Source organism: Sardina pilchardus, chromosome 13 (assembly GCF_963854185.1).
Source record: "Sardina pilchardus chromosome 13, fSarPil1.1, whole genome shotgun sequence".
Taxonomy (NCBI): domain Eukaryota; kingdom Metazoa; phylum Chordata; class Actinopteri; order Clupeiformes; family Clupeidae; genus Sardina; species Sardina pilchardus.
This window is the reverse complement of record NC_085006.1, coordinates 6,435,890-6,449,539: the sequence shown is the minus strand read 5'-3', so window position 1 is coordinate 6,449,539 and position 13,650 is coordinate 6,435,890. Positions and strand designations below refer to the sequence as shown.

The 13,650-nt window shown below is 40.9% G+C and overlaps 1 protein-coding gene across 1 annotated transcript in view; it reads left to right on the top strand.

Annotated features, from left to right (window-relative positions):
- Window positions 1-10,015: 10,015 nt before the first annotated feature.
- Window positions 10,016-13,650, top strand: part of si (sucrase-isomaltase) — a 54,600-nt gene continuing 50,965 nt past the window's right edge. Inside the window, 6 exon segments of the mRNA XM_062553106.1 lie at window positions 10,016-10,147; window positions 11,592-11,715; window positions 12,504-12,610; window positions 12,823-12,943; window positions 13,044-13,153; window positions 13,250-13,401. Of these exon segments, the coding sequence (XP_062409090.1) occupies window positions 11,592-11,715; window positions 12,504-12,610; window positions 12,823-12,943; window positions 13,044-13,153; window positions 13,250-13,401 (614 nt within the window). The 5' untranslated portion in view covers window positions 10,016-10,147.

Sequence of the window (13,650 nt, the reverse complement as noted above, 5' to 3'; positions counted from 1 at the left end):
CCAGCAGCACACAAAATAGCATATCCTCCGCGGTCTTGCTGGCCGAAGTTAGTGTCAGTAGTAGTGGGGTGAGTGGAACATACAACCCCTGGCAAAAAATATGGAATCACCAGTCTTGGAGGATGTTAATCCAGTTGTTTAATTTTTTAGAAAAAAGCCAGATCACAGACATGACACAAAACTAAGTTCATTTGAAATGGCAACTTTCTGGCTTTAGGAAACATTAAAGGAAATCAAGAAAAAAATTAGTTAATCAGTAACAGTTGCTTGTTTTAGACCAGCCAGAGGGGAAAAAAATATGGAATCACTCAATTCCAAGGAAAAAAATATGGAATCATGAAAAACAAATTGACAAAAGAACACTTCAACGCACCACTAGTACTTTGTTGCACCACCTCTGGCTTTTATAACAGCTTATAGTCTCTGAGGCATGGACTTAATGAGTGACAATCAGTACTCTTCATCAATCTGGCTCCAACTTTCTCTGATTCCAGTTGCCAGATCAGTTTTGCAGGTTGAAGCCTTGGGATGCACCATTTTCTTTAATTCTACTACAGATTTTCAATTGGATTGAGATCCAGACTATTTGCAGGCCATGACATTGACCTTATGTGTCTTTCTTCGAGGAATTCAACAGTTTTTGCTCTATGACAAGATGCATTATCATCTTGAAAAATGATGTAATCATCCCCAAACATCCTTTCAATTGATTGGATAAGAAAAGTGTCCAAAATGTCAATATAAACTTTATATAATAAATAATAATATAAGCATTATTGAAGATGTAACGATCACCATCTCCCCAATGCCTTTACCTGACATGCAGCCCCATATCATCAATGACCTTGTTTTTTTCAGGCAGTTGTCTTCATTAATCTCAATGAAATGGCACCAAACAAAAATTCCAGCATCATCACCTTGCCCATTGCAGAAACGCGATTCATCACTGAATATGATTTTCATCTAGTTATATCCACATTCCAATGAGATTTATGAAGACAACTGCCTGAAGAAAACATGCACATTTCCTCAGTCGTTGATGATATGGGGCTGCATGTCAGGTAAAGGCATTGGGGAGACGGCGATCGTTACATCTTCGATAATGCTCAATCCAATTGAAAATCTGTAGTATAATTTGAAGAAAATGGTGCATCCCAAGGCTCAAACCTGCAAAACTGATCTGGCAACTGGAATCAGAGAAAGTTGGAGCCAGATTGATGAAGAGTACTGATTGTCACTCATTAAGTCCATGCCTCAGAGACTGTAAGCTGTTATAAAAGCCAGAGGTGGTGCAACAAAGTACTAGTGGTGCGTTGAAGTGTTCTTTTGTCAATTTGTTTTTCATGATTCCATATTTTTTTCCTTGGAATTGAGTGATTCCATATTTTTTTCCCCTCTGGCTGGTCTAAAACAAGCAACTGTTACTGATTAACTCGTTTTTTCTTGATTTCCTTTAATGTTTCCTAAAGCCAGAAAGTTGCCATTTCAAATGAACTTAGTTTTGTGTCATGTCTGTGATCTGGCTTTTTTCTAAAAAATTAAACAACTGGATTAACATCCTCCAAGACTGGTGATTCCATATTTTTTGCCAGGGGTTGTATTAGCAAAAGTCTCTGAACCTGAACTCGTGGAGCAACTAAAACTCTGGTGAAAGAAGTAAGAGATTTGTCTTGCATAGTGTTGCAACAATTTGCCCATTAGGTGTGTTTCAATGTGGAGATGTTTTGGATACCATACAAATGATGACCATATTAAGGACAGACAGGCACACAAGGCACTTAAAAAATGATATACCTGCTTGGCGTTTTATGTAAGCTTGCCTTTTAGGGACACTCGCAAGTTAGGCTCCCTAATTGTAGACTACTGTTTAGCCTACACAGAAAGGTGCATATTAATACTGTAAGATACTCAAAGTCGCCCAGGTCTTAGACATTGTTGCACGGAATGTGTAATCAATCAACTAGTCTTCAGTGATGTTTAACAAGAAACACGGGGTAAGTATAGCGTTTGTTATAGCTATTAGGCTATTGATGCATGCTCTAGACAAGTCGTTTTGATGGAGATGCGTATGTAAACAATAGTTATTTCGGTGCCGTTGTTCCTTTTGCCCCTGACAGATTCAATGTTTAAAACACCTTGTTTGCGGCTCCTCGATCTTTCTAAGAGATCGGTAGCACAATCTCACAACGTCAGGCCTACTACTTTGAAGACCATACAAAGATATGCACATAAAATACTTAATAATTTCGTTACACAGCTTTATTGAAGTGCAATACCTACAAGCTATGGGTTTTGATCTGACGTTAGCCATGTAGCTAGCTGACATCAACATTACCTTCACAACTATGCAGATTGTTCATGGAACGATTTATATCCACAATCCAATATTGAACGTGTAGTAGAAGTACATGATACTTGTTTCGTTACGCTGCTTTATTGAAGTGCATTTACAAGCTGTTGTGTCTTATATTATATCTAGCCTATCTGGCTATCTGGTATTAGCCGTCTAGCTAGCCGACTGACATTTGCCTTCATAATTATATATAAATTGTACATGGGACAATTTATATCCCCGGTCCAGTCTGGATCGCTTAGTTTTCGTGTGGAGTTCCACAATTTCCTCCACCTGTGATAGACTTATCTTTTGAAAATGCCGCAAATTCCTTGTAAACTTGTACATCGCTCCGAATACATTGGACTCTCCATAAGACAGTGTTGACCGGAAGTAGCACGACACCTAGCGAATATTCAAAATGGCGGCGTGATATAGGCTAATTGTGTGAAGAAGATTGATGGAGGGGAAAATTAATGGAATCCATTTTAGGATGAGTCTGAAATATGACTAAAATGTGGTAGACTTGAGAGGGTCTGAAAACGTTCCTCTCACTAAACATTTCCATGTGTATTCTCTATTTGAGCTACAGTAGGCTATTTGAGCCGGACGGTGTATCTAAAAATGTCCGGGTCGGATAACTCGTTTGACTTTTTGCTAACTACAGTCGCAGTTTATTGATTGATTGAAGCACAGGGTCGTACCAAGACGGCTAGATATGTTTTACATTTTCATGACATGAAAAAATATATAGTTTACTTACATTTGTAAATGCTTTTTCACCCTTTCTGCTGATGTGTCAGAGGAGACTGGCGGGAAAATGGAGACTAACCACGCTTAACGTCGCAAATAGGAAGCTGAAAGGCTAGCTCATCTAGCTGCAGCTGCCTAGGCCTGACGCACATTCTAAATTGGATCTGAGTGGAGTCAAGCTGGAGTGAACGCTGAGACTGACTTTATAGGCTACGACAGGTGAGACTGAGAGCTCTATTACTGCCATTTTAATTTACAGTCAAATAAGTCGCTGTCAATAGTATAGGCTGCTATATTTAGGCCTACTCAAAAAAGAAACTTTGTTCCACTTCTGGATAAAGTAGGCCTATACTGTATTAGCCAAAGCTAAGATATGGGGAAATTAATGTTGCCAGCCACTATGTAAGCTATGTCACATCAGCGCTGACATTGCGGGACAATATTTTTGTGTGGATAAAACTGAAAAGCAGACTATATATTAGGCCTAATCAATTTTACCAAATCATATGACATTACATTTATATAGCACCTCCTCATCAGAAAGTTATAAACACTTTTCCAACTATGTGTGTTTCCCAATAGACACACCTACAATAATGACAATATAGGGGGAGCGCCGGGTCGATTGGGACATGGGGCAATTGATACACAGCGATTTCCTCGAAAACCATCCAAGCTTGAGCCGTCAGATTTTGACACTACGTCTAGCACATAACACCTACCAATCCTGGAAAATCTCGTGAAATTACGTCACGCCATTCAAAAGTTATTAGCGGGAACCGGTTTTCGTCTACGGTAAGTAAAATCTTACATGCGGTAGTTTTTTTGTGATCAAAAGTTCTATTTTGGGTGCCATGCAATAATAATATGATCAAACAACAGATGAATTCGTACTTAAACAGACCCTAAAGTATGCAATGTCATAGTTTTGAAGTTTAAAAGCAAAACAGGTTTAAGTGTCAGTAGTCGCTGGAGGTTCAATTGGTACAGCTGTTTAAATGTCCCTAACGCTATAACCCGGATGTGGCCACATTACACGATCAATATCTGTATAAATCACCGAATTAATAACTGTTTTGCGAGGAACAACAACTGATTTGAGTTAACAACAACTTGTTTGAATGAACAACATATATTTTGAATGAACAAAACATGTGTATGACATGAATCCACAGATATTCAGCGAAGTGAGGGAAACAAATATTACATGCGGTAGATTTTTTTTTTGATCAGAAGTTACGCACGGGACAAAAATATTTGTTTGACCTAGTTATATTGCGAGAAATAATGTGACATTTACGGGATGACGAGTACACTAGTATGTTGTCCGATATGCTTCATAAAAACGTGAGTAAGGTCAGTAGTTTCTGTTTAAAACATGCTGTATTAATTGCCCCTCCTATGTGTCTCAAACGACACGCATAGGTTGGGCATTTGAGACAAATGTCAACTTACGTTCAAAGTTTGAAAACAGCGTGATCATCCAACATATGTGTTAAATTACACTTGTAACTAAGACACAACACATGTGAGTTGTTGATCACATGATAAAAATGTTTGTGTACATAACGTAATCTTTGAAAAGATCGTTTAACTGAAAAGTGTCTCAATTGACCCGGCTCTCCCCCAGTAGCCTAAGGTGCCTCTCGTTCCTCCCTTCCTTCCTCGGTCCTCGTCCTCACTGATCTGGTTAGAGAATGATGGGGCGGCAACCAGTGTTATTAAAGTTTTTCTCAAATGCTAAAAGACATTTCACAAACGTTTCCTCCATGTTCCCCAATGTCTAAACACAATAGGCCTACCCGTTTCTAAAGCTACATAAGCACAACCACACCTTCTCACTTCAAAACTCAAACTTTCACACCAAAAGAGCAGCTCGAAGCTTTCAAAAATGTTAACACTATCATTACACACTACAGCAAAACAATTGAAAACACAATGATCAATTTGTGAGAAGGTTCTTTGTTTCATAACTGCCAATGCATATTTTTTTAAAAAAAACTTTAGAGTAACGGATCTTATTAGTCATGCAGAGGATTAGGCATTTGAAGAGTTATTTTCCAAAACGCTATATCCACCATTTTACTAATGAATTTTCATAAATATATTTTTTACATTTTGTTTTTCAAGTAATCTCAGTGAAACTGTACGCCTATTGGGTTATCTTTAGTTACAGTAATTTATCTTTACTCAATAAAAACATAACAACTGCATTTTTATTGATATTACCTGTAACACACAATTACTGTAAATACAGTTACATGATTTGTTACAGTACAGTCATGTTTTCAAAAATGGATTTAGCGTTTTGGAAAAGAGCTCTTCATTTAGAGTTGTGAGTTTCATATGAAGAGTACAGAAAATTCTGCAAGTACACTACTGTAACACAACTCAATGCAAAAAACAGAATCTATTGCACAGTAGGCTACTCTTGAAAACATGATCAGGGTGTGAAGTTCTTTTATTTTCTTCATTCACACCACACACGCACACACCACAGTCACTGTGCGCATTTTGCATCACATGAGCTTTCATTTGAGAATATGTTTTCCAACATGTGTTTACTGTTTAAGCAAGGAAAAATGTGCTTAGATGTATGAGAACGGAGGATTGTGTTTTGTGAATTGTGTCTTCATGTGAAATGTGTTTATGGTATTGAGAAATAATGGCTAGATTTAGTAAATGTGTTTAGACAACTGGTCATTAGGTTTAGAGGATTGGCTTTTGTGTTTTAGCATTTGAGAAAAACTGTAATCAGTGGGAACGAGCCTGGAGGACCGTGCATCGAGGATCGAGGAGGGATGTTGGGAGGCACTCGTAGTCGTTTTCCACCTGGTCTGGGGTCAAGCCAGCAGTTCTAATGAACTCAGCTAGTGGAGGTGGGAAACACGCATGTCCTTACATCCAGACGAACAGTAGGCATCACACTATACTATTTCTGAAGGCCAACACCCACTGGCGGCGCCTGACGCACATCAAGTGATGCCAGTGTAGAACTTATTATTTTTCATGGAGCAAAGCCCATTGGCGGCATCTGACACAACGATGCCAAAGTGTAGAAAATTGTTCTATTTCTTGAGCGTCAAATCCATCCATCCAAAAATCCCTCTTCGCCAGAGGGTGTTGGCTTAATAAGTACAGTAGCCTATATGATGTTCTGTAATACCTCCATAATATCCTTAATCTCTAGTCTATTGTGTTCCTAGTATAGTCTTACATGTTCCCTAATATTATGATTATGGCCTCACTGTGTAGGATTCGGTTTGGTTTAGTTTTGCGAAACTGAATCTTGGGTGAAGTACACCCCTTATTCATTATACTACCTTTGTGTGTGGTAGACCCCTATCTATTATCTTTTTCAGTGTGTCCACATTCCACTCACATCTGCATTATTTCAAACAATAGTATTATGATGGGAGTAGGCTATATTAAATTGAATGAATACAGATTGATTTATGGTAAAGTATGTAACTATTAGTCTATAATTTTCCTACAAACTTACATTACACTAATTTGATTGCTAGAGGCCAACTCTGAGGTGAAATCTGATCAGGCCCCCTTTGTGAGTTTTTCTATAAAATGTGATGCTTTTATCTTAAAATGATCAATTGTGATGACAATTTGGGCTTAACCACTCTACCATTTGGCCAATGTGTTGATGAACAGGACACTGCTTTATGTTTATTACCAATAACACTATGTTTAATACTGGAGGACCAGTAGATTTGATATCAAAATCCTTTTTTGTATGAAAGCTGTAGGCCTAGGGATAAGATCTAATGAAACTGTCTGTTGAACTGTCGGCCAATCTTCTGAGAAACAATTTTCGACCTGTTGTCAAAGAAATATTTCAAACCTAAAATCTGCTTGAAGTGAGAAGTACATCTTCTCCTCCCAGTTAAAAAGCCTTGGATGTATCTTGATCTTTCAATACTGTCTTCATCCATACGGTCTAGGGGTTCATAAACATGTAAACACAAACACTTTGAATCTATACAACCACCTAGTGTGGGTCCAGTTCAACAGTGCCCAATCTCTCTACACAGTCTGTGATCTTCATTTTATCTAAAATAGATTAGAAGCCAACTAAGAGTCCAATGTTATTTTTGTTTGTTTTGCCAGTGTGATAAAAAATGTTCATCCCAATCGGTTTCCAATAAATGTATATCTTTTCCACACATCTATGACCTCTGTAACCTGAATGTCCCTTGCAGCTAAGCATTCTCAGGGCCAGTGACAGACTTTCACTCTACACACAATCTTCACTTTATCTGTAGCTTGGCCTTGGAGACCTCTCTCTCGCTCTCCATCTCCTCTCCATCCTTTCAAGGTAACACACCCCCATCATGGCCACTCACTGTAATTACCCGTGGTGGTATCCATCTCTTCTTCCAGTATGGACCCTCCCCCTCTCCCTCCACTCCTCTATTCTTCTATTTCTCTATCTAGCCTGATATCTCTGTCACATTCATTTCTTGGCCTGGCTATTCTGATTATGCCGGTCACCTGCAAGCCAGCCATCAATGCAGTTTGGTAGCCAGTCCTGTTCGCACATTAATACTTTCATTCAATTCCTTTTTTTCAGTCCTCCACAACTTCGCCCTGGAATGCAATCCAGCTTTGAGTCAGCTCCAATGTCAGCTTGCTGCTCAAGAGAACACAAAGTTCCAATCAATTTCCAATGCTCCAAAACTGGAATTGGCAATTCAATCCTGAGTATCGATCCATTCAGTTTAGTCTGGGCCTAGCCACAATGGCTGGCTCTCATGGCATTAAATGTGATGTGGCAATTAAAGTTACTCGGTGGAGGACGAAATGAGAGATTTCTTTTTTTTTTTGTTTACCCCTCCCTTATTTTTGCTTGTTTTATTGTGGAATATTGCTCCTACTATGTTCGTTGTGTTTTTCATTCACCACTAGCTAGCACATTATATGGTCTGTCATAAAGCCCTACCAGACTGTGTATAACACCTATGGCCTCATAATCTCATTCAACCAAGGGACAAAGGTGAGGACCGGGACAGTAAAAGACCTAAGTGTGGCCTTTGCATGGCTTTTACTACAGGCTCCTTAAGCAGTTAAGTTACTTCCAGTCTCACAGTCTGTTGAGCTAAGACTTTATTATGTTATATCTATGTACTGTGTGTTAATTTACAGCTGCAGAGATTTTTTACAAGGTGCAACTAACTAAATAGTATGTCCTTGTATTAAAGTGTACTTTCTAAAAAATATATATAATCATCAAATAAGACCACTTGTTTTTGGTCATCATAGTTGGGTAAGCATCATGTTGATCTAGGCGTGTAGTCATGCCTTATATAAAGCAGAGGCTCTCTCTGTCAGGTTAAACTTTAAGCAGTCCCATTATGTGACAGTGCCATATAAATGTGCAGTCTGTGTTGGTAAATAGCATGGTTTTACTTTAATGTTTTACAGCTTTACAGCTCAAAGTCAATGCCAATGTCAATTTATTTATATAGCACATTTAGAAAATAACAACGGTTGACCAAAGTGCAGTAAAAATAAAATATAAAATAAAATAAAATAACAGTAATAACGATAGAAATTAGATCCTAAATTAAAATAATAGTAACGAATGAAGCAGTTGCCACAAGCAACAAAGAATGATAATGATAATTAATACATTTTATTTATAATGCATTTTACATCAGTGATCTCATGACCATGAATGCATTGGTGAGTGAGGAGGGAAATCTTGTACTCAATCCTGGTGGAGAGGTAAAGCCAGTGGAGTGAGTGGAGAATGGGGGTAATGTGCTCGTGTTTCTGCACTCTCATCAGGATCCTAGCTGCAAAGTTTTGGCTGTACTGGAGTCTCTGCAGACTCTAGGGATCCCAATGAGAAGATTGTTACAGTAGTCCAGTCTGGAGGAGACAAAGGCTTTTGAACCAGCTTTTTGGCATCTGAGAGAGAGAGGATGGGGCGGAGTTTGGATATGTGTGCTTCAAATGTGAGTTGAGAGTCCATTTTTACACCAAGATTTTTGACTGTTGATGAAAGGGGGATGTTGGAGCCAGAGAAGGTGATGCTGGTTATGGATGAAGAACAAATCAACAAATCAACAAACAGAAAACAGGATCAAGAAAAAAAAGAAATGAAATACTAGGCAATAATCTAAAATCTAAAATATGGCACTGGTGGTGGTGTGTGTGTGTGTGTGTGTGTATGTATGTGCGTGGGGGGGGGGGGAGATATGCTAAGTGTGACCATAAACTAGAGTCATGGATGAGGGGTGACCCTATCCAGAACCGAAGCATTACAAACTTTTAAAACGATGCAGGAGGAAATAAACACAAGACAGGAGAGAAGGATGATTAACTGTGTCAAAGGCTGCTGTGAGATCTCACATGATAAGCATATAGTTACCATGCAGTTTGTCTCGTTGATTACTTTAGTGCGGCAGTAAAATAGACTTGATGCATCGCAAACACCCTCCCACACACACACACACACATGCAAATATGTACACACACACTCAACTGGATTTAATTTGCAAGTCTATAAGTCAATAGCTTCATTCTCAAATTGGCTACAATTTGTCACGTGTTGCCACATAAACATGTCCTCACAAACATATAATTTATGTAGAATAGAACTGAGGGTGATGAGAATCATGTTCTAATCTTAACAAGATGTCTGTCAGTTTGACATGATTTGTGACAAATTTGTCTCTACTGCGTTTTCCTCATTAGTTGATTGTCACATTCATCCAGGAATAGACCTGCAGTAGTCTGTTTTCACCTGAGTGACCTCTTTTGGTTTGTCCATGCTCTATTTTATTGTTCTCTCTACCCCCCCCCCCCCCTCTCTATCTCTCTCTCTCTCTCTCCCACACACACACACACACACACACACACACACACACACACAGCCCCCTCCCTCCCCCTTCTCTCTCTATCTGCCCACCACAAAAGATTACTTTTCCAGGGCTCTACTCCATAACAGAGAGGAGCAACACCTGAGTCAAGACTGCACACTTTACTTTGACCTTGAATGACGGACATTGTGTGTGTGGAGGGATACTGATATAGGACACAAAGGTAAGAGACATGCAAATGTGCCACTCAATCAATTCCCCTGTTTACATTTCTTTGTGACTGTTTGTTAAGACTACATTTGGTCACTATAGTCAGTTAGAAAACATGGAGTCCTGTCTCTGCATGGTGCTCCATAGAGTTAGCATTCTGAAAATGTTAGAAAAAACTAGTTTTAAATGTTTTTGATTATGGGACATTTACATGACACAGCAGAAGCTAAAGATTGCTAACACTGGGAATAATCGTTCCTCCTGTCCTGTGTTCCAGTTCTGAATCTCAAACTGTAGCTGTTAATCAATAAAGGGCTTTCCACATTTCTCAGTTTGCAGGGTTTAATATTTAGGCCATGCTTTAGGTGACATTTTAGGGATAACAATTGCTATCTTTTTTGACATGTACTGCAATAGTATGAAATAGTAGGTTTATGAAATAAGCATTTGCAAAAATCATTTGTCATACTGGTTCATTTAATGGCTATTCACCTGTCATCTCAAAAGAATGTTTGAATCTCCTGCCCTTAGTATTTGAAGTGGTGACTCTCCTGCAGTGCTTAGTAGCATAGAACCTTTGATGCAGAATGCTGAAGGAAAGTGTTCTTTGGGGCCTTAAAAAATCGCATACAGTAATTTCTCACATATTAGCCGCATTGTATAAGCCGCAGGGCAGTGTTTTATGCAAGTTAAAAGAAACAAAACCATATTAACTGCCCCCCTGTATTAACCTCATAGCGGAAGAAATTCTGCAAAATCAATGTATAAGCCGCGACTAATAGTTGGGAAATTGCGGTATTTGTGGTCTTTTTTCCTAGTTAAGAATATTGTTGTGCGCCATTTTATTTACGAATTCCGACTGGTTTATGTTACATTTTTCAGTGTTGCTACTGCTACATCCTTGTAATTTTGTATTTCCTGAGCCCACTGAAACCTGGTGTATGTGTCTATGCTACAATGGTGTAGGGGGTTGAAGTGGCCAGCATTGCTCCTTTTGTAGCAATGAGCTGTTGTGCTGTTGCTCTCTCTCACACACACACTGAGGCTCAGCCCTCACAAGCCTCATGCTGATCACATGTGAGGATCACATATGAGGATTGACTGAGAACAACTGACCTACAGTACTGTGACGTTAGAATATTTCACATTCATGTTTGGTTCATTTTGTAAAATAAATTAATGGAATTTGGCCCCTTTCCATGACACTGTATCTGATCAGGACTTGAGTCAGGGCTTAATAGTCCAAGTCATAACAGATAATAACAGCAATTAATGAGTCACATTAAATCGTTGTAAATCGCATTATCGTCATAAAGATGAACGTGTAGCTTTAGTTTTATATTTTATCTTAACCTATGTGTCCATGTGGTTGATGTAGAGTGTAGTCTGTAAAGAGCTTTCATTGGTGTGTGCTACTTTTCTGTCTTGCATGTGATTGTGTGTGTTGATGACTGGAGATGGGGAAGAGGAAGTTCTCCCAGTTGGAGATGATGCTCATCGTCTTGTTCCTCATGGTTTCCGTGGTCGCCGTGGTGCTGGTGGTGCTGTTTGTCACGGGCGAGCCTGCGTTCTTAGAGGAGGGTGAGTCTGGAGAGCATGCACCAACATTCACTCAAACAAACGTAAGCACACGCATAAACTCAGGCACACACACACACACACACACACACACACACACACACACACACACACACACACACACACAAATGCACAAATGCAAGCATACACAAGCACAAATACACACACACACAAACACAAGCACACACACAAACACAAGCACATACACACACACACACACACACACACACACACAGACACGCACACGCACACACACACACACACACACACACACACACACACACACACACACACACACACACACACACACACACACACACACACACACACACACACACACACACACACAGACACACGAACAGGAAAGGACAGCCATCCACAGAACCAGGCCACAGTAGGCCGAAGGCCAGGCCGCAGTGGACACAGCAGGGATAGCATTACCGACTGCATACTCAGTGGCCGCTCAATAAGCCAGGCCGTCTGATGAAAGCTTTAAGACACGGATATTATGACAGCTGTCATTCTCAATCCTTAATTTCGCCTTTGATGCGGGTCTCATTTTGCTATTTATAAATCCCTAACTGAATCCGGGGACAATTAGCTGTGCCCTGTCTATACCCTAAAATCAACCTCGAGTCAACCTTGGACATGAGGCACCGCAAGCACAGCCTCATTATGTCGCTCGTGGAGCGACCTCGGCGTCTCATGGATTTGTTTCGGGGGGCAGGTGGAGGGTGGTGTCAGGATAAGAGTGCTCCGAATGTTTACAAACTGTCTGTGGTGATTGGCAGAGACGCCAGGCCCGACGCCAGGCCCGACGCCAGGCCCGGTCCCCCAGTGCCCGAACGTGCCGCTGGCGGAGCGGGTGGACTGTTTCCCTGACTCGGGCGCCTCTCAGGTAGGTCCTCGTTACGTCCCGCTCAGGCACAGCAGCGTCTGCCCTCTGTAGGGGCCTTAAGAGCTCAGGGCAAACAAGTGTGTGTGTTTGCTTAGAATGATTATGATGCACTTTGCAATTTGACTCAATGCTATTTGGCATGAAGGTAGGATGAGCTGATGCCTTAACAAAGACACAGTATCCCAGCATGCCCTGTGATATGTGCCCCTCAGAGGAAGTGTCTGGAGCGTGAATGCTGTTGGGGTCCTGTCGACGAGACCAACGTACCCTGGTGCTACTTCTCGGAGAACCACGGATACAATGTGACCAGTGACAGCCAGCCAAGCAGCACAAGTGAGGCCCTCTCTGAGTACATCCGTATGGTCAGTATTGTCTGGTTGGTGGTGTTGAATTGTGCCCCGCTCAACATGGCCCCCTGTCCTGTCCCTTACAGAGATGGACGCCGTCCTGAAGAGAAAATCAGCTCCCTCCCTCTTTGGCGCCGACATCCAGGAACTGTCCTTCCATGCTGACATGCAGACTGAGAACCGATTGCGTTTTAAGGTGAGAGACCAATCATAACATTGACCCATTTAGGCTAAACTCAAATCTCTCTGGGAATGACCGCTAACCTTATCCCCACTTTGTCCCCTGCTACAGATCACAGATGCCCACAATGTCCGGTTCGAAGTGCCCCATGAGCACGTGAAGCCTCCTGCCAATCCCCCGACTGGCCCCCTTCAGTATGAGGTGGAGCTCGTCAAGCAGCCTTTTGGCATCAGAGTTCGCAGGGCATCCACTAAAAAAGTCTTGTGAGTGCAACACACACACACACACACACAAGCACACACACAAAAACACACACGTTGGCTTTGTTCCAGCTGTCTTGAGTCTATCATGAGTCTGGCTCAGTGGCTCACATCAGCGAGGGTCCAGAACGCACAGCGATACTGATCCGGAGAATTTGCATGGCCCCTAACGGAGCGTTTAGCGCCACTGCACGGGCTAGCACGCTAGCCCCGCTCACGCTGACTCGGGGCTGAGTGGCTGTCAAGATGGAA